At 41.5% G+C, this 26,851-nt stretch overlaps 1 protein-coding gene across 1 annotated transcript in view; it reads right to left on the reverse strand.

Moving 5' to 3' along the window:
- The window catches only part of myo10l3 (myosin X, like 3), a 67,888-nt gene that overhangs the window by 30,569 nt on the left and 10,468 nt on the right, over nucleotides 1-26,851 (reverse strand). The window contains exons 2-15 of the mRNA XM_085248449.1: nucleotides 23,378-23,476; nucleotides 12,521-12,679; nucleotides 11,550-11,737; nucleotides 10,937-11,071; nucleotides 10,508-10,632; nucleotides 10,393-10,406; nucleotides 10,164-10,248; nucleotides 9,865-9,971; nucleotides 9,506-9,635; nucleotides 8,357-8,475; nucleotides 5,285-5,431; nucleotides 4,164-4,264; nucleotides 3,793-3,859; nucleotides 3,121-3,213 (exon numbers count right to left, since the gene is read on the reverse strand). Of these exons, the coding sequence (XP_085104575.1) occupies nucleotides 3,121-3,213; nucleotides 3,793-3,859; nucleotides 4,164-4,264; nucleotides 5,285-5,431; nucleotides 8,357-8,475; nucleotides 9,506-9,635; nucleotides 9,865-9,971; nucleotides 10,164-10,248; nucleotides 10,393-10,406; nucleotides 10,508-10,632; nucleotides 10,937-11,071; nucleotides 11,550-11,737; nucleotides 12,521-12,679; nucleotides 23,378-23,476 (1,569 nt within the window). The remainder of the gene's footprint in view (nucleotides 1-3,120; nucleotides 3,214-3,792; nucleotides 3,860-4,163; nucleotides 4,265-5,284; nucleotides 5,432-8,356; nucleotides 8,476-9,505; nucleotides 9,636-9,864; nucleotides 9,972-10,163; nucleotides 10,249-10,392; nucleotides 10,407-10,507; nucleotides 10,633-10,936; nucleotides 11,072-11,549; nucleotides 11,738-12,520; nucleotides 12,680-23,377; nucleotides 23,477-26,851) is intronic.

Consider the following 26,851-nt stretch of genomic DNA (forward strand, 5'->3'; position numbering starts at 1 on the left):
TACAGTTTAATCCTTTAAGGCAGGGTTCTCAAAAGCACCTAATTTTCATTAATGTGATTAATGTGACTGTTAAACAGTTAGGGTAATGTGGTATGGGGCGCCGTTTGTAAAGTGAAACATGCTGAAATTAACGGCAACATTTTTCCACATTTAGCTCAAAACAAGTCATTTTTTTACAACATTTAGTAAAATATTTGTAACTTTTCATATTTAAAACAGAATTTTAAATGTTAAATCTAAATGTTAAATATTCAATCTAAATGTTAAATGTTAAAACTAAATATTATATTTAAATCTAAATGTTAAATTTAAATATTATATTTAAATCTAAATCTAAATATTATATTTAAATCTAAATGTTAAATCTAAATATTATATTTAAATCTAAATGTTAAATTTAAATATTAAATTTAAATCTAAATCTAAATGTTAAATCTAAATATTATATTTAAATCTAAATGTTATATCTAAATATTATATTTAAATCTAAATGTTATATCTAAATGCTAGATGTTAAATCTAAATGCTAAATGTTAAATCTAAATGTTTAGGCTAACATGCAAATTTATTGCACGGATCAGCGGAAATACCAAAATAAAAGCTTTCCGGAAACCTCCGGTGCAAAAGTGTGCCGGTGTTGTGCCAAAAAGTGATTGTCTGCCAAAAACTGATTTCCGGTATTTGCCAAAAAGCGATTGCTCATATTTAAAGTGCTATAAGTAACTTGTTGGGCTATAATATGTTAAACATATGTCAAATGCATCCCTTATGGATGACATAAAGTCATCTTGAGCCACAAACAACATTCGTGTAGCAAGATACAAGCCGCAATCAGTTTTTGGCAGCGACTTTTATATAACCTTTATTTATGCAGTAAAAAAAACTCATTAACATTAAAAATGTATTTTGTAAGAGTAAGTTGGCCAAGAGGACAGCAGAAATGGCAGCAAATATTACAATATTTCTGTAAAAATATTTTAAGTGGGGATAAAGGACCGGATTGGTTATAATGTAAGTACAAGTTGTAAAGATACTTAAAAAACAGATAATTTTTAAATTCTTTATGTAACCCCTTTGTATCCCCTGTTCACCGAAGTCTATTTACGAACATACGTAAAGATATTACACATAAAAAATACACAGAAACACTGGAAATCAGTTTTTGGCAGACAATCACTTTTTGGCACAACACCGGTAGTGGTCAGACACGTTCTCACTCCCAAAGCGTAATAATTTTCGCTAGGTGACAAATTGTCAACATTTTATGCTTTCGGGTACCCAACACGTTCCTAAATTACGGCAACAGAAAAAGGAGAGCACATGAGAACCGTTTGGACTCAATTTAGATTTAACATTTAACATTTAGATTTAAATATAATATTTAGATTTAATATTTAACATTTAGATTTAACATTTAGATTTAACATTTAGATTTAAATATAATATTTAGATTTAATATTTAACATTTAGATTTAATATTTAACATTTGATGAAAAGTTACAAATATTTTGCTAAATGTTGTAAAAAATTACTCGAAAAAATATGTTTTTGTAAGGTTTTGAGCTAAATGTGGAAAAATTTTGCCGTTAATTTCAGCATGTTTCACTTTACAAACGGAACCCCATAATGTGGCGTGCACATGGTAACAGCTGAGTTTTACATCTGTGCTCAGACTACAGTACTTTGTGAATGCTTTGTGTTACTATGATACACCAAATATCCCCATAAAAGCATTCTCTTCTTCTATAAACCACTGAATTATGTCTCTAGCACAAATGGTAACAGAGTTATAGTCCTTTAAAAGCCATTGTAAAATTGCCCTTCTACCAGAACAGTGGTTAAAAAAAGATAAAATTACCACCTTCTATTGAAACCATTGCCAATGAGGCTTCAGCGAATAGTCGGTGGATAAACGGAAACGCCAGATGAATCTCTCAGGTCTTTTTTTGCTATTTCTTAATTATTTTTCTTAATGATACTGTTCATCTGCTATTGGTAGTGATTTTTTTCTAGGTCCTCCACCATTAGCACAAGATATGCTAGTTGCTAACAGTATTTAATTAGGGCAACAATGAGCTATTAGCCAAGCGGCTAACAGCTCTTTGTTGATCCCAAAATTCTATTTCGGGGCACGAGCCTGTCAAACTGTACTATGTGTTGTCAATTTTTTGTACCTTCGAATTAAGAATTGGAAACACATGTGCTTTTTATGACAGTTGTGGTACAGTTTTTTAAATTGCTTCCTTGCTAGTTGTCTGTTATGTGTAAACACAACACTTTTTCTTTCCTGAGTTAGGTAGGTTTTTTCTTCTTCTTAAATGATTCATAGGTCAGTTTGGACTGAAAATGAGTAAAAAGCAGCCAGTGTCCAAAGAAAACTTCGAATGACCTTCAGAAAGCCTGGAGAACTATTGCTCAAGACCACTTATAAAATACACGAAAGTCTGGGTGCGTCGAAGCAAAATACAAAGAAATGAAGGGTAGGTCATGAGACTTTTCACAGTACTGTATATAATGAGTTTCTATCTATTGTGCTGAAGATACTAGAACCCGGGTTTACAAACTAATTAATAAACAAATTTATCAACAAAATACTACGTACACGTTTACATGTGTTGATTCATTTACGCTGTTTGCAACTTCCTTACATGATGTGATACAAACATCTTCTGCTCTGATCGCGACCTTAAAACGTAACACACGGATCCGCACCCAAGCAAACACCTCAGGGCGAGGTCATGCGGTTCTTAAGTCTCGCTCTGTATCGTTCTTGTTTTTTCCGTCAGCCATAGAAAACTCTTTTCTCCTGCACACAATGCTGGTCAGACCCAGAGAATGGCTGATCACATTTCAGTATTATTGTGTTCATGTGCCGGAGCGCCCGGGGGTGTGTACGAGTGCTGCTCAGACATTCAATGCAACAGGCGATTCATCAGCCAGGACAGAGGTTTAACTCTTTGAGGCTGTCTGAGCTGGTGGGCGGTGAAGGCATTTCCCCAGCTGGGGTTAAGAAGCTTTGGTGCGCGGATATGGGTCATTTTTATGGCTTTGCTGTCTATCGGGGAGGGATAGAGTGTGTAAAGGAGCCATGTAGGTTTTCACGTGTGCGTGTGGACTCACTGCGTGTCGACTGTGTAGTTTCTCCAGAAGGGTGTAGTCGGTGCCTTTGGGGAAGCGACTCTCCTCATTGATAAGAGCCAACATGCCCAGTTTCTAAAGGGGAGACAGACAAAAAGAGAGAGAGAGCAAAGAGTTTGAAACACACCAAAGTCATGATGGAACTAGTTGTAATCCCATTGGGGCACATCTGGCAGCTATAACAATACGTACAGGAAACAGCAATGTTATTCATTCAATATGCTTTTTTTAATTGAGAAAGAGAGAGGAGGCACTGCGCTCAGCAGAGTAGTTTCATGTCTTATAATGAACTAAAATCAGACAGATATGTAGGGATGAAGTAGTTGTAGTGTAGTGTTTCCTCCAAACTTGCCAAGTTTGTGATTTTAAACCAGAAATCTTTCAAACACTTATGTAGAGGCTCAGTTTTAACGTCATTATAAGTATGGTGGTAAAATAACACAAATTCATGCCTTACTCTAACCATACCTCTAACCGCTGACTAGTGTACATTACTGTGCAAACAACATGCAAAATGAGACTATATAATGATAGACTGCGAGATGGGAGTCAGTGTAAGCACAGTGTGGCGTCTGGGTCAGCCCCGCTCTGGCTGGTGGTTAGCGGTCTGTCCTGGTGATGACTTTGCTCTGTCAGGGTCTGACTGTCTGTTACCTTTTCTATGAGATCCAGACACTCAGCGTTATCCATCCAGTCTATGGCTTCCCACTGGATCCCCTCCCTGTGAAGACAAACACCCACACAGACAGACACACCATGTATACATAAACATCAACAACCAGGAAGACACAATGGCAGCATTATCCAGTGTGAGCATGTGATGAAATGAGCCATGTCCAGGCTGCTGGCCTATTGTACCAGAAAACAACTGGCTGCGGGAGAAAGTGAGGCATTTCCAAACGTCTGGCAGTTTGCCGGTATGATCACGAAGAGGCTCAACCCCCATCCCCATCTGTGTCTGCGCTGTCTGCTCTTTCCACTGTATGCATCCATGTATGATGTTAAACTATGTAAAGGTTTCTGACCTGTTGTACTCCAGCTGCTCCAGGGAGAAGATGTGCTTATTGAAGTACTCTTGGAGTTTCTCGTTTGCGTAGTTGATATTGAATTGTTCAAACCGGTTCACCTACACAATGGAAGAACATGCTTTCAGTATACTCTCTGAGATTTAAATCAAATAAAAGCACACACTCACCAGCCACCTTATTTAGTTAATTTGTTCAACGGCTTATTAGCGCATGTTTCTAATGAGTCAATCACATGACAGTTACTCAGTGCATTTAAGCATGTAGACATGGTCAGGATGACCCCCTGAAGGTCAAACAATTCACTTGAAGGTGATTTAAGTGACTTCAAAAGTGGCATGGTTTTATTGTGTCAGACGGGCTTGTCTAAGTATTTCAGAAACTGCTGATCTACTGGGGTTTTCCCACACAACCATCTCTAGGGTTTACAGAGAATGGTGGGAAAAAGAGAAAATATTCAGTGAGTGGTAGTACTCTCAGAAGAGAATGGTCAAACTGCTTCAAGCTGATAGTAAAGCAACTAAAGCAGGGTTAGAGTATCTCTGAATGCAGAACAAGTCAAACAGCAGCAGAAGACTTCACTCTGAGTCACTCCTGTTAGTTAAGAACAGGAAACTGAGGCTACAGTTTGTGTGTGCTCAACAAATTTGGACACAAGATTAGAAAAATGTTGCCTGGTCTGATGAGGCTTGATTTCTACCATGACATTCAGATGGTAAGATCAAAATTTGGCATAAACAACGTGAAAGCATAGCTCCATCCTGCCTTGTATCAGCTTGCTTCAGGCTGGTGGTGGTGGTGGTGTAATGGTGTGGGGGATATTTTCTTGGCATATTGTTGTTCTAGGAAATTGTTAAAACTCTAATGTTGCAGGTCTCGTTATCAGTATTAAAAAAGGTGTAATACTCTCAGTGTGTGTGTGCAAGTGTGTGCTACTACCGCAGATGTGACTCATGTTTGTCAAATGCACGTGACTAAAAAGAGCACAGATAAGGAAGAAATACAAAATGTAGCAAAATGCTTTGATAGAACAGTCATTGTGTTGGTATTCTCACAATGCACCAGAGAAGATAAGTTATCTGGTGATTTAAACCAGGATTTGATTCTTTTGGGGCTTTCACCTCAAAGTTCTCAAAGCCAAAGATGTCCAAGATGCCAATGGACTTGAAGTTGTCTTTCCCTTTGATCTTCTGATTGATCCTCATTATGATCCAGGAGAAACACTGGGAATAAAGCGCCATGGCCACCGAGTCCCGCGAGTCCACGGCCTACAGATCAGGGAAAAAGAGATGGAGGGCGTACCAGAAACCACGTCAGGCATAAATAAAAAGGAGGGGGGAAAAAGGAAACTTTGCAAACTGTACCCTAAACACAGCATTTATGACCACACAGTAAACATTTCATCGGTTCTATCAGGTGGTGGTTAAAGAAGTTAAAAACAAAAGATATGTTTGGACTGCTTGAATGATAGCGTGTGTGAGGCCTCAGTTCCATAAAACAAATAGTGGCTTGAAGACAAAGGTGTGTTATGTCAGCGTCTGTCTGCAGTTGAGAAGACGTCTGTTTTCACAACAGTCAGTGTTTTTTATCACCCAAATATCTTCAGAGTGACGCACTGCACTGTAACATTAGAAAAATCCAGTGAAAACAACGGCAAACTGGAATAAAGCGTAAAAGTTTATTTGTTTTTTTAAGTATTTTTCTTTTAAAGGAAATGACACCTACAGAAAAATCCCAAAGCCCACCTGGCAGAAAGAGGCTCATGGTGGCAGGCATCCAAGTTCACTTGGAGATTTATTTCAGCTGCTTTGTAGTTTATATTTCCATTCCACTAAATTTCAGAAAGAGCTGATGTTTTGTTTTCGGTACAACGCTTATCTGACATCTATTGTTTAATAAAAGTAAGATTTTACATAGAAAGAATGAACATGTGCCCCTTTTTCTGACTTCAGGTCCATTTCTCTCACATTAGATCTTCACAGCGATCCCTCAGGAGGTAAAGCGGGTCATTTGTTAACTGGAAGCTCCCACAGCCCACATGTTGCAGCATCCTTGGGCAAGATACTGAACTCTAAGGTGCCCCTGATGCATCCACTGGAGCATGAGCGTTACATAAAAAGTGCTTGTATGAGTGTGTGTGTGTGAATAGCTGAATGAGGTTTGTAGTTGAAAGTGCTTTGAGTGCTCAGAGCAGAAAACTGATCTATAATTACTGATACAGTTTAAATGTATTTAGCTTTTTTCTGAATTGTTGGCACTTTTACTTCAGTAAGAGGCTTGACGGAGGCCATGTGCTAAACTCTTGGTGTCAAGCTTTGTGCATTCATGGGCCCACATACAGCACATACAGGCCGGACTTGTTGGCCAGACCCCTGAAAATGACAAAGAAGTACATTCTAAAAACCTTCAAGTTAAATGAACCATCCATTTACAAAACAGATGACGAACAGTCTCAGATGTCCTAAGAAAAATAAGAATGTCTCAGTGTTTCCACATTAAGCCAGCGTGCTGTCATTTCGAGGAAACTGTCCCAGTTCACAAAAACACATCCACAGGACTCATTGGCCTTTGCATCTTACTTCGGTGTAATGTCTTTGTCATTAGTAAGGCTGTGAAACCGATGAGTCAGCCCCCAGGCTTAGGATGAAATTAGCAGGTCGGACAAAGCCTCTCATGAAGGATTCATTCCTAACGTAAACACAATGCTTCCTTCTAAAATATAGTGAAAAGTTTCAAAATTACACCCTGCTCCTCTGCAATTTTTACACTCTGGATCCAGTCTGCTGGATCCTTCAGCAGCCTGGTTCTGGCCTACAGGCCTTGAGCTTGGCATAAATTCACAAGTAAAAACTAAAAATGAAACTGTCCAAATCATTACTCAAACTAAAACTGATGAGAAGTCCTGTGAGCTACACGCAGTTCCACAGAAGAACATGAAAAGAACATAATTAATAACTTGACACGTTACTTCTCCGTGGTTCGTAGGACAGATGCTACAATGTGAACAACAACGAAAATCTACTTCCCATCCACATTTGAGTCCAGGGTAATTTTCTCCAGCTGCCATTGAGGAAGCTTTACAGCCTGTGTATGAATATACAAAGCCTGAGCTTGCCAGCTACACTTCCTCGACAGGTATTGTGCTTGATTTAAAAACAAAACAAGAGTGCGGCCGTGTGTACTTTATTCAGAGCCACAATGCTCCTGGGCTTTTCAGTAATCCATCATGCCCGGTCACCTTGTACGACTACTGGGAGCGAACAGAGCGCTGCTGGCTCCAGGATCTCCGTCACGGGGGTGAGAAGAATGGCTGCTTGTCCACGACAAGGGGTGGGGGGTGGGGGTCTACTGCTGGAAGTTGTGAGGGGGAGTGACCCCTGGCTGTTGTGAGAAGAGGTCTTTCTTGCCGACTCTAGGTCTGGAATAATGAACTCTATTAAGAGGCAAGTTGCTTCAAAGGCCAGGCAGAACAAGCAGCAGCAGGGTGACAGCACAAGACTCTTTGTCTGCTGATGAAAAGCTTTCTTGTAGCTTTCGTGTCCCGGTGATAATAATAAAGGTCCTCCCTGCATATTCGCTGACATTTATGAGCGTGAGTGGGCCGATGGGTTGAGCCCAGCCGAGAAGGGATTGTGGCATGTGTGTTCTTGTGGCATATGGTGAAAAGCACAACACATGCAGATGAAAACTTGTGCAATGTTTACAGTATTACAGATGTCAGCGCAGACATTTGAAGCTGAGGGAGACACAAGTGGATATTTATGCCAGCGTCTCAGTGCCTGGCTGCACTGCCTCCAGAGGAGAAGACTCTTACTTCACCACCAGTCATTGGTTCTATTGTGCTTTTGACTCAGATCACTATCACGATGGCTTTATTGTGCCTGAAATCTGGCAGACAAAAAGCAGGAAATGGCTGGGAGTCACGCAAGGGGATCTGGAAAGGCATGTGGTGGAGCGCGTCAGAGAAAATTGTGTGTGTGAGTGTGTCACCAGGACAGGAGAAGGAGAGGGGCGAGGACAGATATGGATCCACTGCATGATTAAGATTCTTGACAGAGCATGGTGCCTGAACTTAAAATTATACGCTGAATTCTGGGAAGTGAGGTCCAAGTGCTTCTTTTCTGTTTCCGTGTTAACTGTGTGATTCATGTAATGAGCAACAGAGGGGGAAATTGGGCTGGATGTGTTGTTACCTGCTCCACAGTGAGGGGGGAGCAGATCTCCTCTCCTCTGAGGATCATGGAGCGCTGGGTCAACACCTCTGACAACTGGAAGGAGTCGAGGCCGAGCAGCTCGCTGACGTTACTCACCACTGAAACAAACACAAGCACACACAGATGTACACAGGGTATCTATCACTTACGCAAACAGTTCAGGTGACTCCTATTCATGTTAAACAACAGATGTGGCATATACACAGCAATCCTATACCATCTGCAGGAAACTCTACTCTGCAGGCAAGTCTGTAGTGTTGGCAGTCACCGTAGTTCACAGGTTCTTTGGAAAAGAGGTCGGACACAGCAAACAAAGGAGCCTGAAGCTCATGTTACAGCCTGCTTGGTGCTCTGTGTGCTGGTACAATGTCAGTCAAACTCAGGGCCGTGAGGAATACTGCAGAGCTGTCCAAAATCGCTGATAACCCAGTTCTCTACTTCGGAAATTTCACCAGAAACAATTGGACTGAGTTTATTTTGGAATTTTTTTTAAACTGCTTGATAAAACCTGCATAGCTTGCGCATTTGCTTTCAGTACTAAAACCACTGCTTGGATCTTTTTTTTTCATACAAAAATTCCCCTTTCACTAAAGTCTAATAAAGGAATCAACAAAAGAAAAGAAGCAGCAAATAAATAAACAAATACAAGTGTAACACCCAGTTACACAGTTTAGCTTATTTAGCTGAGGCACAGTGGTGGGGTGGTTATCACAGTGGCTCCTCCTGCATACCCTGACTTTGAATTAGATAAGCAGAAGAAAGTGGATGGCCTATTTTTTTTACCATAGAGTTAGAGCATTTCCAGGTTTTTATACTGCTTTTAATCTGTGTAATTCCAAGCTTCAGTAATATGGTTCACATTGAGAATGTGTCATCAAGAGCACACACTCAGGAAGTGACTCTGTGGTGCCCAGAGACTGTCGACTGAAACTCGACACCTTGGATACCAATGACACGCAAAGTAACCACTGGCATTACTAAGTGCACCGAGCTCAACTTTGAGGCAAGTAAATGAAGCAACAACAGACCAAATATTCAGTAGTGCGTTCTACACAAATTGATACATGTACATAAAGTTTAACACACCACCAGATCTTTTAAGATTTTGGTATTAATTTCTTTTTCTACCTCCTTTGGAAGTTATCTGAGCTCCACCGGCAGTCATGAACTCAATGTTGCCCATCTGGAGGACTGCCGAAAGAAGCTTGAACACGTCCCTGATCTCCTCCTCATTGAATTCCATCACTTTCAAAGCTTCCTGCAACACAAAGTTACACAGATGTGCCACAATAAGGAATCCTAAAACAAATTAAATTCATTAATTAACATGCAACCACCTACAAACCAGACCCAATGTGAGATTGCCAAATAATAAGTTCACCCAAGGCTCATGTTCTATGGAAGCGAGGTCTCTGACTCATGAAAAAGAGTTACAGCGCCCCCTGGAGGGGAAACAAATGATGTACAAGAGTCCTTTTCATCCTCACCATCACACTGTTGAAGAGCTGCTTGTCGTCTAGACTGCTGTCCTTCACGCAGCCCGACTGGCTCAGGTAGTGATACGACTCAGGACCCTCAGACAAGAGGTACATATCTGTGACACAGAAACGGACAAAGTAGATGTAATAAAACACTTCAAACGGACAACACAGACGTTATTTCAGAGGTAGCTGTAGAGGTGCCCCAAAGTACATATTTTCAGGATAGCAGTCACATAGCAGTCATATGTCTTCACTAAAGAAGTGTTTATATGGGTATCATAGTCAGTCACAGACTAAAAACCAACCTCTGTGGTCCTTGTCTGCCCCTGCTAACAGTGCGTAGAAGATGTGGTAGTTTCTCTCACCAGGATTCTGTCGGACCACGCGGTTCTTGGAAAGACAGCGTGATTAGAAAAACTGCTACAAGTACTTTACAACTGAACGAGTTATTCCGATTACTTATTTAAACACTGGTGTCATTGAAGAAGACTTGCTGAAGATACTGACTGTATCACAAGCACAATATAAGCTTACCTTTTCCAGCAAGTCTGACAGCTCAAAGTTAAGGAAAAAGTTACAGCGACTCGATCATCTGTGCAAAATACTATCTTTATAGTATGTGAGAGTTGATTTACTGTGTGAAGGATACAATCAATGATGCAACCTCCCTGGATGTTTCCGTTTTGGGAAAAGTGGAGCTGTATGAACTTCCCGAAGCGGCTGGAGTTATTGTTGTACACTGTTTTAGCATTCCCAAAGGCTTCCATGATGGGACTACAGAAAGGATAAAGACAATCAAGCAAATCTGTTACTATAAAGAAGCCTTTAAAATGTATCCGGTGAGCACACACTGCAGTGACGGTGATGTGGATCCAGATTATTTAATAATGTCTGAAGCTGAATTAGGTTAACATCACTGCCATTGCCACAAGCTGTTTGGAGAGTTTGAACTGGTATTTGAGGGTAAGCTCATAACAAATTTTTTTATCTTACCATGCAAATAATTTTAATTTAAAAATCAAATAACCTAAACATTAAAATAATGACTTGCACCTGGGGAGATGCATTTACACAGTACCTGCTCTGGACGAGGGCCTGCTCCACCCTGGTTGTCCTCTCTGAAGGAGGAGTACCTGCTGAGTTTTGACTCATCACTGAAAGAAACTTTAGCAGCAGCTTGGTGCTCTCCGTCTTCCCAGCACCGCTTTCCCCACTGAGCATGCAAAAAACAGAGAAGATACATAAACGGATCTGCTTGAATCTCTCCATGCATCCATTTTCTTAACTGCGTATCCAGTTCAGGGATGCGGGAGCTGATCTCACAGGGTGAGAATCAGGACGGGGCTAACCCAGAGAGACAGGTAACCAATCACACTCGCATGTACGGAAACTTTAGAGCCACTGCTTAACCTAACATGACTGCAGGAACCCACGCAGGTATGGAGAATATGCAAACTCCACCAAAAGATTTGAACCGAGGATATTCTTGCTGTGATTCAACGGTGCTGCATTCAGTTGGTCAACTGTATTCTTTACTATGTCTATTCATACAGTATTTTTGGGAAATGCAAGAGAACATTTTTCAGATAGGAGTACCTATTTTGCAAAGGTCAAAGGAAGACTACGATATTCCTTATTTCATATTCTGCTCTCAAGATTTATAGTGCAGCCAATAAATTTGCAGGACTCACCTGATGAGAACACACTGGCTGTCGTGTCTCTTCCACAGGCAGCGGTAGCACTCGTTGGCCACAGCGAAGATATGAGGAGGCAGCTCCCCCATGTGATGTTTGCTGTACAAGTCGACAGCAGCGCCATCGTACAGGCCTGCTATCTGCTTATAGGGATTTACTGCTGCCAGAATTGAACCTATGTTGGTCTGAGAGCAGATAGATGAAGGAAGACAAAAGAAGTCAGAGGATAACACAGGTGGTATGAAAGAACACACTAAAATGTATAATTCACTAATCGCTTTGCTATTCATTGAGCTCTGCAGTACTGTTAGTGAATACTCCTACTTCGGTGGATTCACTGAGTACCTGCATTCAGCAATAGTATTAAACTACTGCATATGGCCTAGTTTGCTGTAAGGATGATAATATTTTAGGATCCATTGCTTCTGCTCGGTTAATGCGCTTTGGGAAAAAAGTCCCCCCCACACACAAAAGTGTGTTTGTGGGTCATCCTTCCACACAGTGATACTATTCTCCAATACCACGAAGCCAGGCTTGGCGAATGCTCCGAGATGAGCTCAGGAGATAGGATTTCCAAAGGCATAGTTAATGTGTGTCTGTGGGGAGTGATTATTTTAATAATACCTGGATAATATTTCCGTGGAAGCCCAGAGCTTTACGTTGAAAGCAATCCTGGGGGTGAGAGTAGGTGAAACAAGGATAATAGAAATCCTGTTCTGAATACGCGCACATTATTCCAGAGTTTATATGTATTGTAAGTATTATTTAATATTATTAAACATCACCCTGCCCCCAGTCCTCTTTGTTTGTCCCTGTATAACTTTCTGACCATTTTCCAGTATATAAATATATCCTCCCCTGTTCGAGACGTGTTCTACTTTTCACCGTTCCTCACATTATTTATTCCCAGAAATATTGACTCACAAACCTCAAGTCAGGACTCTACTGGTACATCAATGAACACTTACATAGATGTTGTCTTTCTGATAGCGCAGAAACAGATTGTGCATGATTGCCGCTTCGTGCAGCTCTGCCAGTGTGGACATGTCTTCTACTCCATGGATGCTGCTGGGGTGCATTGGGTACACCATCTCCCTGTTCAGCTCCTCTTTTTGTAGGCAGATCACCTGTAACAGCAAAAGGCACACGTACATAGACATATATGTTAACATAAGGTATTGTCAAGGTTTATATGAGCCCATAAGTGGAACTGCACAAGTTGTTGTACATTGAAGCTGCACCATTTTGTCTCTGCACAAGAAAAGGAGAGTAAACGACATCGATACCTCCTGCATTTCACTAAAATTCAACTGGGATCCTTTTTCATGTTTAGTAACTGATAATTTAGTGGAATGAACTTTGTTATTTTATTTCTGAAGTAAAGAGTACCAATAAAGTTTAAAACCATTGTAAAACTATAGCAACACAATAAATTATCCCATGTTTACTCATGGCATCTCTAATCATGGCTAACAAAGACAGCAAGCAGCCAGTTACATCAGGGTTTGAACAAAACAAGTTATGTCCGGGTCACCTTTAAGATGTTAATCAAACTCCTGACAGAACGTCAGTCTTCCGCTGCATGCTTTGGTGACAGGTAGATCAGAAATATCACTCAGGAATAACTGAAGTAAAATAAGATAGACTGCACCCCTGATATGTGCCTGTCTGTGCCTGCTGCCAGCATACCAGGCAGGCAGAGAGCCCCTGTCTTACTCATGTCCGGATGGCTCTTTCACGACCTCTCTCTGGGTGAGAAATTAAGGGATGTATAAGATCTAACGGCATTTATATAATGGAAGTGAAAGAGTGAGAGCGAATAAGGTTCTTAATAATAATAATAATGGATTGCATTTATATAGCGCTTTTCTAGGCACCCAAAGCGCTTTACAATGCCACTATTCAATCACTCTCACATTCACACATTGGTGGAGGCAGCTACAGTTGTAGCCACAGCTGCCCTGGGGCAGACTGACAGAAGCGAGGCTGCCATATTGCGCCATCGACCCCTCTGGCCAACACCAGTAGGCGGTAGGTGAAGTGTCTTGCCCAAGGACACAACGACCAGGACAGAGAGCCCAGGGAACGAACCGGCAACCTTCCAGTTACAGATGCGCTTCCCAACCCCCTGAGCCACGGTCGCAGCCTTCTTTGGCTATCAGAACTCTAATGCACAAGATAAGAGAGCAGAGAGACCACAACTATGTCAGTCACCAGTCAGGGAAGCGGTGTCCAGATCGATACTGATGGATAAGAGGCTGTGGCATCCCAATGCACTACTGCTGCTCTCCTGGCATGTTCATGTGTGTCCCAGCAGGGAGGAGACACTGTGTCTCAGAGAAACACTGAGTCAGCAAAGGCTGGCTGATGAGGCTGCTAATAGACTGTAGTCAAACATTTGAGGCTCTGTTGATTCTTTGAAAGTAGATCTAATGAACATGAAGTAGGACTATATCAAATCTTTCCTTTAATAGAGCATGCAAATAGAAGTTTTTGTTCTTGTAGATGGCATCTGGAGTAGCCCCTCTGTTTTAAGGTTTGATGTGTTGTGCACTCATAGATGGTCTTGTTCATACATTGATTGTAAAAGTGGTTATTTGAGTTCCTGTTGCCTTCCTGTCAGCTCAAAGCAGACTGAGAACATTCGGTCTGCTAGAGATCGTTGTGTATGAAAATCCCAGCAGCTGTCCTTAATAGATTGGCCAGTGAGTGCACATTATACCTTTATAAAAATCAGCTGCATGAAGATAAACTATATGACCTGCATTTTCAAATGTGTCTTATTTTGTAAAACCCTTTCCGGGATGGCATACGTTAGAGTCTGAATATCTTAAATAATCACATGTGCAGTTAGTAAATCTTTAAAGAAAAATGTCGACGAGGCCGTTTATAGTAAGTAACACAATGGGTAACACAATAGAATGGGTGTATGATGAGAAAAAGTCACAACAACAATGTAGTCAGTAATGTTTCTGTGGTATTAACGTTTATAAATGAGTAAAGACCTTTGAGAAAAAGCAATTTGTGCAATGATGTCATTCAGCGAGCAGAAGTTTGCAGATTTGCAGCCAGATGTCCTTCAACATTTGGCTTTAACCCCACCCTCTCCTTTGGCAAATTGGTGAAGATTCACTATGGGGCCTGAGTGACTAATAAATCAGAAAGGCTTTTCACTTTGAATACATCCACAGTCAGCAGCATTAGCATTTACACCAGTCACTTAAAGGGAATGATGCCATTTTTAAACACTGATGGATTTTCTTTGGTTTCTTTTTCTTTTTAAGATAATTACTGAGACCGCCAAACAAAAACGTGGTTTAAAAAGCGTTTCTGTTGACACTGATGACAAACAGCAGATATCTACAATAACACTGACTGCTGATGTTAGCATTCACCAAATGCAAGTTCAAAGCAGCTTTAAGGTGGCTGGGAGCAGAGTGTAACACGGGGAGATAATTTACCTGTTTGCATTTTTGTGTATGTCGGGACACAGAGTGGGTGTTTGTCTCCGTGCACATTATCACCTTGTTTCTGATCTTCTTTAAATAACTTGTGGCTCAGATTTCACAGAGCGAGCCGCAGGGACTTTTTCCTCCCTGAAACATCAGAGATGCCCAGGGGCAAACTGAGCTGAAGTTTTGGGCATCAAAAGGTTTCACATTCCTCTGTTTTGCCCCACTGTGATCTTGGTTTCATTGTTGGTTGCTTTCCTGTGAGAGAAGTTTGAACTTTCTCCTAATATCCACAGCTCATCAATATTTATCGTTATTAATTTGTTTTCAAATGATTTATCGACTGCACGAGTTCCTCTTGGGGAAGAGATAAAAGACACCTGAGACGCATGGATTTCTATTTTTCCTCCTTTCAACGAAACCAAATGAAATCACAGCTTGAATTTATTGTTAAATTTGTCCATTTAACATTTTTAAGTCATAACCTTTCAGACGAGACATCCCTGAGACAATTATCACAACGCCTGTTCCACAGAGGGGGCAGCGTCACCGCTGTTAATGATTGGAGTGGTGTAATGATGGAAACTATTTCATGCCACTTACAACGACATGATTGATTAGCAAAGCTGTCTGCGGTGCAAATTGATCTTCTACAAATGGAGGCTGTATGCACAAGAGAGCTATGATGCTGGACACACGCGCAGCACACAAAGCAGAAAATGCAAAAAGCCCCAGTGTTCATTTATATGATGACTATATGCAGGATACACCCTGGTTGGGTCGTCAGGCTATCACAGGGCTAACACACAGAGAGATAGAACAGCTATTCACACTCATATCCAGACCTACTTCCAATTTAGAATCACCTATTAACCTAACGTGCATGTCTTTGGGATGCAGGAAGAGGCCAAAGTCCTCGGGGAAGGACAAAGGGGAGGCACGCAGGCTTCATGTAGGGCGGGGACTTGAATCCAGGACCTTCTTGCTATGAGACGACAGTGCTAACCACCCCGTGTTTCGCTTAGTTTCTCTCCTAATTTAACCTAATGTCCTATACAACTCAGTGAAAAGACATATTTTACATAATTTTCAAAAATTTAACAGATTAGGATTCGGTGCGGACACATAACTCTACAGGTCATGTGTGTTCTGCATATGCAGGTGTTTTGGGTTTCCTTGAACTTAAAGTTGTAACTCTGTTTTATGCAAACTGGAGTAATATCTCCAGTTTGCATAAATCATCATTACTCTGGAGAATTTACTGGAGATATGGGATGGGAACCTCCCATAACGCATGTGCCAAAAAGCTGCAGGGGCCTGGGTTTGAGTCCATCTCTCCCTACTTTCCTGTCTTTGTGACACTGTGCTTTTAAAATAAAGAGCTATCCCACACCCCCAAAATATCAAATGCTTTGATATAGACTAACATTTTGCAGTCATGCCCACACTAATGAGTAAAAAAATCTTTATTTTGTTTGAAAAAAAGTGTCATTCACTTCCTTGAGCAGGTTACTTTGTGACAAATCGATCTGATACCCCACGTATAAGGTTAAGCAACCTGTTAATATGTCAAGATAGCGATAAAGACATAGACATCAACATACATTATGATTTTATTGCATTACACAGAACAGCTACACTGTTGAGCCTTACATGCATTCAGAAACACTGCCATAAGCCTCAGAGAGACAATCAGGCTCATTTTGTTTTGTTTCCCATCATTTAAAAACACGATATTACATAATTGTTAGCAAAATGTCCTCCATTTCTGTTGACTCATAAAAAGTGAGTTGCACTTTTGCAAGAAAACCTTTTTATGGCTGTTTTATTTGGTAGGCTGAGCAGAGAAAGAAGATTATTTTGTTGAAGGCCAAGCTGTAAAATAACAAACATAAAAGAAATTTAATGAAAAGTTTGACCACTGTGCCTGTACTTTTTGTGTCTTGTAAGCCCACAAAAAAATCGTTATGTGTGCATGAAATACAAATAAAAAAATATGAATAAAATTAAACTCATTGGGTCGAACAGATGACCCGTGTCCTGAAACGTCTCTCCGAGGGCCCGGACTGAAGTTGGCCCCAGGCCATTTCCTCCATGTCATTCCTCCTGCACTCTATCCCTGCTTTCTTGATAAAACAATACATTAATCTAAAATAAAAATGATTATATAAAAAGAAAATCAATGGATAGTCACATTCATGGTGTCCAGGTGTACCCCGGCTTTCCCTCTGGGATGGTTGGGATAGGCTACAGCAGATGACTTAAAGAAATACATAACTGGCAGATTGTTTGGGGTTTTTTCATCCTTAGAAAGAAATTTATATAACATAAATTAAAATGATACAAAAATTACACAGACTAAAAGGAAGCAACAGCAAATAACTGAGTTTTAAAGTTGTTTTGCAGCTGTGTTGCTCTTCCCTTTTGTTTCCTCTTCCTTGAAACCACACCCTGCTGCTGCGCTTTGTCCAAGCAACTCTACTTAATATTCACATATAGGTGGAGTCAGGCTCTGTGGCTCACAGCACTTATGCTTTAATGTCAGCTGTATTCAGGCCTTTACTGGGGCACATGGACAGACACAAAATCACAAGCTTCTGGATACAAACACAGTCTTGTTTGTTGCTGTTTTGCCTCTCTCTGTTTCCCTTTCTCCTTTTTTTAAAAACTCTGAGTCCCTCTGTCTTACAGTGAATCCATCTGCTGCAGGGGGATCCCGCCCAGACCCAAGAGAAGAGAGGCAGTGAAGGGGGTGGGGGTGAGGCTTGGTGAAAATATGAAAAGAAATAACAGAGAGAGATTGTGTACAGCTCAAAAAAATCAGGCAAAGTATCCATGTAAATCCAAATCCTCAAAAACGATTTTGTTTATCACACAAACAGATGCTAACAATAATGTTTGTGTTATTTCTTCCAGCTTACTTGTGTATGTGCATCACTCACATAAAGGCTCACATAATAGCTCCATTGACTAATTATCCAGAAAAGGCTGAAGGGCCATCAATGACCCATTTAAAACTGCAGACAGCATGTCTACAGGCTCTGGACAACTTCAGGATTCACACTGGATAAGAATAGGTTTTTCGCTCGAGTTAAATTCTTAATGTCATGAAAAAGGCTTTTAGTGTACAATCAACTCGGGACGGAGGCTAGTTTACAGTCACTATTAACTGAGGCCATCAAAAAGGAACTGTTTTCACTTCTTATTAATAAAAATGCCATTGATTTTCTCAGTTAGTCAAGCCACAAGCCACATGCATTTTGTACTGTATGTGTAAAACGATTCATTGGTGGTCGTAGACTAACACTGGTCAAGTGGGACAACAATGACAGCCCAGCAGCAGGTATTCGGCTCAGGTGGCCGATCCTCTTTCTGCTTTTCTTTACATGTAGACTCCTCTGGGGATAACTCACACACCGTTAATCCAGCTTGTGCCATCTGGCCACAAACACACACACGGACACACAGATGGATCCATGCACTCAAACACACAAAGACATTCACTCTGCTGTATTTTACCCGTCCGGTCAGGACTATGGCAGTGATGAATGCTGATATGATGGCTAATATGACAGGAGCCAGGCCCAGGCCGTGTGGGTAAAGAAACTCCGGTGGTGCTCTATGGAGATAAGCTGGGCATTCAGGCAGGGAGCAATGGATAATAGTATATCCCAACCCCCGAGTTTAAAATGCTGCCACAATACATTTAACAAACACCCTCTGATATGGTAGGAAACAGACACAGGCAGGCTGGCAGACAACACATATACACAGACACAATACCCTGGGCTTGATAGAGAAGCTTAATTAAATAAGAGACAGAGACTAGATCAGTAAGTGCCTATAAACCTCAGAAGATACTGTACGTCGTGCCCCCGGCCTCTCGGCCTGGGGCTCGGTCACTCAGGCACAGCTGGGGGCCGGCGGAGCTCATGGGCGCGTCACTGCAACTCCCCCTGGCTTCTGCTCCGCGGCTGCTGAGTGAGCCCTCATCTGGGACTCTCCTCAGCTCTTACTGGAACAGTGGCGCGGCTGCCCCTCTGTTGGTCTTCCATGGTCTCTTGTGTTCTGGGGGCCTCTGGATGTCTGGAGTTTTGATCTCCTCCATACCCGCTTCACACCCCGGAGGACGGGGCTGTGGCCCCCCCACACACTCCCTAGCAGATCATTACATGGAGAAACCTTTGGAATGCAAGCGCGCGGATCCACACAGGTATGCACACGGGTGTTCACTGCTCGTAGACCCAAATTACACCTTTCTTGGCTGCTACTTTGAAGCACATCTGTCCTGCGTGCTGCACAACAACATTGAATATTTAGTATTTACTGCTGTTTACACTTAGCTAGATTAATGCGATGGTGTTGTGTTTAGTATGTTGCTTTGTTTTTTTTTCTGCTTGTTTTCTATTCTTCTCTCAACAGGTGATCCAGGAGATTTTTATTTTTTTTCTCCCCCCCTTTCTCACTGTCCCTCTCCCCTTCTGTTTTTCCTTTCCTTCCTCTTTCTTTCTCCCTTTCCTATCTCTCACTCATGTCTGTCCCGTCTGTAACATCTGAAAATAAAATATAATAAATAATAAAAACAAAGATCGACCAAATGGACCAATACGGCAATGCCACGATGATCCATTTGGCAAAGTAAATCCATTGGGTATCCTTGTTGGTCTTCAGACAACAATTCTGATGGCTAAAGAACCAAATGGGACAGGCAAAAAAAAAAAAGAAAAAAAAGAAAAGAAGATACTGTACGTCATCCAGGAACGGGGGATGACATCAGGTCAGCTAGGAATCCTGATGGTGGAGACGGTCTGTTTCCCAATCTCACATTCCTGGCATTTCTGTTACAGCTTTGGAAACAGAGGAGAGACACATGTGCCTGGCTCGATAAGCAGCATCCACTGCTCACATGTCGAGATCATATGAGACCAGCTTCAGGCCACCATCAATGCAGTGGTCCTACTACCAGTCAAAAAAGTGGAGCACCACATAAACCTAATGCTATTTTTTTTTAACTCCCACTGAGGGTGGTGGAATATTTTGGGAGTAGCACTCCACGTCATTCTCCAGTCATATTCCATTACCCAGAGTTGTCCCTGCCCTTTGGACAGCGCAGGGTTGACTGCATCCCTTCCACAGACCACAGAAACACCGCAGAAGATGCTACGATGGCCCGAGGATGAGTAAATGGGCCATGTATACGTGTTTCAAAAAACAGGGAAAATTATGTATATATGTACACAGATTATTGATTGTGCATTTATGGTTCACTGTCTGAGATCAAAGAACACCAGCACTGAAGAAACTAAAGTGTTTAGTTGCCTCTATTGCTTCCTGAATGGCAGAATGGAAAAAAGTCAGTGGTTGTGGCAGAGTCGTTGGCAATGAACGTTCACTAGGATCTAAGGCGCCAGCACTCTGTGGAAACCACACTGTGTGACATAGATCTAATAAACCTGAGCAGGATATCAAGTTCAATGCATGTAGACTAAACTAGAACCAACACGCACAGCTGCTAGTCCTCCACTGTTCTTTACTCTTTCTCAACTATATCTTCGATACAGTCATGATGATAGCAGACAATAATCCTTCTACAAGTTTCTTCTGTTTCTTGTTTCTTTACAATTTTTTTGTCAACTTCATCACATTATTTCATGGGACATTTCTATTGGTTGGTTAGCAGATGCAGGTGTTAGCAGCAGTCAACTAAAGTCACCTGATTTGTTTGTTCCAGGCTCTCTCTGAGAGTCAATTAAAAGTCCTGAACTCACAGATACAATTTATGGACGAGTACAAGGCCACCTACACACTACACCCATAGGAGCTGCTCAGCCATTGAAACCATGCCATGAAGCTCCCTGCGCACGTTTTTCATACTGAGGATGTGGTCTCGATCTCTGCAGTTGACTCAGCAGAGCACCTCAGCACTCAGCTCTATAATTTTATGTGGTAACCACCTTGTAGCTGAGGTACTATGGTTCCCAAGCACTTGCTAACAACAACACTTACAGTTGATTGTGGAAAATATATGAAGGAAGAAATTTCACAAGCTGACTTGTTGCCACAGTTGAATTCTGCAACAATATCATATTCGAATTCAGAGTCCTGTCGCAATTAGACTACAAACACCAAAAACTGGCCCAGTACTTAATTCCATATTCCATAGAGTTTACTTGAAAGCAGACATCTGTTCCACCTCCAGACCATTTATATGGATGGGAATGCATTCACAGCTTCTAGCAATAAGCTTCTGTTTTCTTAGATCCACTATTAGCTCATTGCTCTTCTTTGTGTTCAAGGTCAGACTGTTGTTTCTGCACCAAGGTGCCATGCTTCGTCCCTGTGAACTGAGTCATGTTGCACCTGTCTGGGCCAAACACCATTATGTCACTTGCAGACTTGATGATGGTGTTAGAAAGTGAACAGGTAACCTAACAGACTGGGATGAACTGGCCTGAAACTCCAGTCTCCATGTGAAAAGGGAGATGGGGATGCAAAAGTCCCAAAGCTATGAATGCAGCTTGGAAGGAAGGATAGAGGATCATGAGAGAGAACTGATGAACAGTGAACTTACATATGTTGTTGCTGTGCTGCGTTGACAGCACCCTTTGTGTAGCTGCTGTTGTGTTATAGACTAGTGTGGCTCTAATGTTGAATGTAATGTAAAATGACCCAGAGCCAGCAGCTCAAAATGTTTTGCAACGATGGTGGATGACATCGAATATCATGGCTAACTGTCATAAGCCCTAAGCAACCAGTACAGGACTGCCAATACTGGTTTTGTGTGGCCACAATATTAATAACAGTGTGAAAGTTAACAACATCAATGTACAAAGGGGCACTCTTTTAGATAAAAACAGTGCATCCAGTGGAAATGGGCACCTGACAAAAACTCCAGAGCTTCACAAAGTTTCAGTGACAATAAAGCAAGTACTCCTTTAACCAGTTAATGCACGAGCATGAAAAAAAAATGCAGCTTCCTTACAATTTAGCAACCTACTCTCTACTTTATAAGTCCGTTTTTTAGAAGGACTCCTCTGAAGGCAAAGCGCATATAAGTACAGATATATAACACAAGATAAAACAGCTTTCTTTTGATCTACAGTTTTTGACTCACAAAGACTTGAATGAGAAATTATTTTTGACCTTCCACCTCTGTGTGTGTGTGTGTGTGTGTGTGTGTGTGTGTGTGTGTGTGTGTGTGTGTGTGTGTGTGTGTGTGTGTCTGCTTCCCTGTGTCTGTTTCTCTCTCTGCCTCTGTAACAGGATTTCCTCCAGACACAAAGACCACCACGCACTGCCAAACAGATAAGCTGAGGCCAGTGAATTGCTGGACTCCATTCCTGTCATTCTTACTTTATTACAAAAGATGTTGATGCCGCTGCAGAGCCCTCAGATGAAACACATATGTGCAAACAATTAGGTCTCCCACATATACACAATGGGAAACAAACCTCCCCCTTTTACTTTATACGACCCTGGACGAGTTAACAGAAACCTGTCATGGTCCTGGGTCAAGCGACCCAGTATTTGAGTTTCATGTATCTTTTGTATTCATTTGCACCTAGCTTAGTTCACCTAGTTAATTTCTAGATTGCAGTTTAGTTTTGTTCCTTAGTTATTTATGTCATCTCCCCCTGTACTAAGTCTCCCTGGTTCATGTGTCATGTCTGCGTGGTTATGTTTAGTTCTTGTCATGTCTAATCTCCATGTTTTACTTTGAAAATCTGTATTCATTGTCAGCGTATTCAGTGTCACTTCTCCTGTCCTGTCGTTAGGTTCATGTGTGTCAGCTGTGCTCCCATGTGTGGCCACTTCCCCTGATCATCCCTCATGTGTATTTAGTCTCTGTGTTTCATGTAGTCTGTGTCGTGTCGTCTGTGTTCCCACCCTCCATGTTGTCACAGCCAGTCTTAGTATTCATAGTTATGGTTTCCTGTGTCTTCATAGTTTTTCCTAGTTTTACTTTCTCAGTTTAGTCATAGTTTAGTTTGTCACTGCGTTTCTGCCTTGTCTGCACTCCTTGTCACCAGCCAAAATAAAGGCTCGCTTTCAGTTAAGTTTACTCCAGTCTACTCTCGTTGTGTTCGCACCTGGGTCCACCACACACACCGCCGCACGGTCTGCCTCCGCAGATCACGACAAAACCAGGGTGAGATTTTAAATGGACACAATCAGCTATGGACACTTAAATACTCTCTGAGCACCTCAGCGCCTTTGCTTTGTTAATTTTTAAAAGGAATAATGTTGGTTTAAGCGTAAACTTGCAAACACAGAGTCTGAATGCTTAAACCAACGATAAAAGCTTCATGTTCCAGATATACTGCCAAGGTGACGAATCAGGGACAAGACTAGTGAAAAAGAACGTCTTCTTACCTTCCCATAGTCGGTGGTGAGGATGAGGGTTGAATCATCACAAGAGCTGACAGTAGAGGGGCGGAGCTGCTCTTTGTGTCTCAGCCACACACGGGCCCCCTGCAACACAATAGCACAACAACCTTAACATCTGGACACTGGGCTTGCATTGGAGTCATGCGCTTTACACAAAGGTCTTACACATTTGCATTACAGATACTAAGTATTCCATTGATGTTCTTATTCTTCATATTACCAGAAACAAAGGAAGACAAAGATCGACCACCACTCCCCACACGCACAGGCTTTTTAGCTATATTATAAAAGAGCTGGGTGAGCAAGAGCAGAGAATTTCTCTAAAAGTAAGAATTATCCTCTCTGCTTTTCTTCTCTCTGTCTTTTTCCATTTTATCCCCTCAAAATTGCTTACCATTATGTGCCACATACTGTAGCCACTGTTTCACCAAGATTGGATGGACACAGTTAGTCTCTTATTAAACTATGATTAGAAGCGAAGAAGTTGTTCACCAGATCTGCATGATGAGTCCGTGCCAGAGAGTCAAAACACCACTCAGTCATATACACTGTCAAAAATGCTTTCAGTGTGCCTGGTCTCCTTTATAAAGGAAAAGACTATGACCCCAAATGAGCATTTACCACTTTAGCATATCAATCGATTCAAATGTCTATCATCCTTCCTTTGTTTTCTATATTTCAGTCGGGCAAATCGCAGCACACTTCTAGCCATTATCAGATGCCGCTTCCAGACAGACACTAATATCTGATCCCAGCGGCCCAGTTTCCAGTGTTTGCGTATCCATACGGAGTCGCTGACCTTCCCAGACATGTTTGTTAGCATGTGAGTAACTAGGAGCAATAACAGGAATCTGAGGCTGATTGCTCAGGCAAACTGTCATTTCCTTACAGCATTTGCCACTTTAGCACCGGCGGATACATTTATAGATTTGGCTTTGTTTGAAAGACTGTACTAAATGAAAACAAACAGTCGCCTGTCTGACCCTGTGGAATAAAAAGTAAAAATCTTTTTGCATGACTAAATACGCATTCGTCTGATAGTAAACGGGAGTATGTAGTTTTGCAGAAAGACAGATGGTACCACCTTCATGTCTGATTGCTTACAATAATCCAGCAACTTTCTGTGTAATTAAAATCTTAATTGTTTCATTAGAGCCAAAATCTCAAATTGAAACTTGCAGTTTTGCAAAGGAGAGATGAAAGCAGTATGAAAAATGTCCTCGATCTCAAAGAAAATTCCTCATTTAGCATTTTAGTTGATGGAGACGACTAGGATGTGGATTTTAACAAAATTTAACCCAAAAAGTTGCAACCTCTTGTAATAAGCTTGGCTTTAACAGCTGAACACGGTTAATAATCACAAGTGCCACCGGTGGGGGGGCCAGAGAAGCAACGAGCATCAGCAAATAAAGTGTGTGACCAACAAAGGATCAAAGTGAAGAGATCAATATGCATGGATTCCACTAAGAAACCTTAGACAAGGTCACCACTTCCAGACATCAATCCACATTAACTATTAACAACAGGCTGCCACGTGTGTGCACACTTTCATCCACGAAGCACAGATGTGTTTGCCACAAGACCAACATGCTTTTGTTTTATCCACTCTCCATTTACAAGATGAGACACAGAGACGCTAAAAAAAATCTAATAAATGAAGTCCCTCAGCAGCTTGTGTGATGACTGATTGCTGATGTTTTCTTTATTTTTCGATTCAGGCCTCTTTCTTAGACAAAGCAAGTCAGTCTAAAATAAAAGAAACACTTCCATCATCGCAGATTTTTTTCTTTCAGTCAGCTAATGGAGCACATCTAAATGTGGCTCTTAAACCACGGGGGGACAGGAGTGAGTGGGACAAAAGAGGGTCGTGTAAATTAGGAGGAGGAGGAGGCAGAGGGGAAGAGAGAAGGGAAAGAGGAAGGGTGCGAGCAGCTCTTAATGCCCTGCCTCCTATTGTGTTGAATAAAGAGGCAGACAAACAGAAACATCAGGACAGAAATATAACAGAGGTATCCTGCAACACGTGGCCACCCATTAACAGAGACGACTGGTGACTTTCACACCAGTTTCTGCCTGGTACCAGCCTTACATGGCTGGCCTGTTCAGGGAAAAGCTGATTCACGTGAGTTTGCTCAAGTGCAGGGATTACAAGTGTTTGCTTTATAGATTTCAAGAAGATCAGCCTCAGTTACATAACTGGAATTCAGCAGAATATTGCTAGTTCTCGTCATCTTATAGGGGTTTTTTCCTTTCTCGTGTCACGACTTGACATTAACAGTAAGGCCGACAAAAGAGCCGAAAGTATTTTGTAACAAACAGATTGCATGAGATGTACAGCAGAATAAGACAGGGGGCAAGCCGTGACAAGGAGAGGACTGTGATGGCTCATAAGATGGCAAATTTCCACACCCATTCCAGTATTGCCTCAATAAAGAAATTTCAGCACTACAAAAAGTGAAGGAAAGTTTTGAGTGGCTCAGCAGCTGAGTCAGTTTCAGAGGTTTTTCCACTCACATGAACAAAAACCCACTGCATACCAGCTGCATGCCCACCACACGTAGTTTTTTAGATTAAAGTAATTAGGAATTCAAATTAAAAAAAATGTGACTGTATATGGTAAACCAAGCATCAGTGACAAAGTGGCCCATAAAGATGCTAATAACAGCTCAGCCTGCTGCACCAGCATCTGTAAAGAGTGACTCGCACTCTGGATAAATCTCTCCCAGACACTATAATCAAAGGTGGGCAAAAAAAACCCAACGAGATACTGTGCTGTGCTACCGTATTGCTGTTTTGTTTATGTACTATAGACAAAAAATAAAACTAATCATAAAGGAAGTTGACTTAATAATAAAGCTAACACCTGCACCATAATAGTTCCGACTTGCAAACTTAACTCTTTCCCCTATAAAGATGACATCTGATGACCAGCTTTGACATCTCGGTTTATATCAGTAAACATGTGGTTTGAAAATCATTTAAATAGGTTCTGGGTTCTTCCTAGTAAGCTGTATAGGCAGAAATCCCTCTTGCTAACTTCTAATGCACAACCAGAAAAAGCTCAGTTCAGATAGGAGAGACTGGGGTTACCCCTAGTAGACGTTAGCTTGTTTTAACTACTTTAGCTTCCAAAAAATGTCTTATTATGTGATGTGAGGAGCCAAATATAAGCCACCAGCTGCAGAAAACTGTAGAATTGTATTAAATATATGCAAACTTAAATTAATAGGGCTGCCTGTGATATACATTGGCACTATTGGACACTCGTCTGCATTTTGGTATGCGAGTCTCAGGCCGTAGGGTATGAAGTCAAGATGAATTGTCTAAGAAGCAGCAACAGATGGTCTAAACAAAACTCCTCCCCCTCGTCCTCTCCATCTTTAGGAGCTCTGTCACTAAGTCAGGACAAAGACAATCACCTCTGACTGAGGCCTCAGCAGTTAGCCAGGCGGAAATATC

Source organism: Mchenga conophoros, linkage group LG16 (assembly GCF_057382185.1).
Source record: "Mchenga conophoros isolate Kocher_MC1m ecotype Shallow Benthic linkage group LG16, M_conophoros_male_GT1.1, whole genome shotgun sequence".
Taxonomy (NCBI): domain Eukaryota; kingdom Metazoa; phylum Chordata; class Actinopteri; order Cichliformes; family Cichlidae; genus Mchenga; species Mchenga conophoros.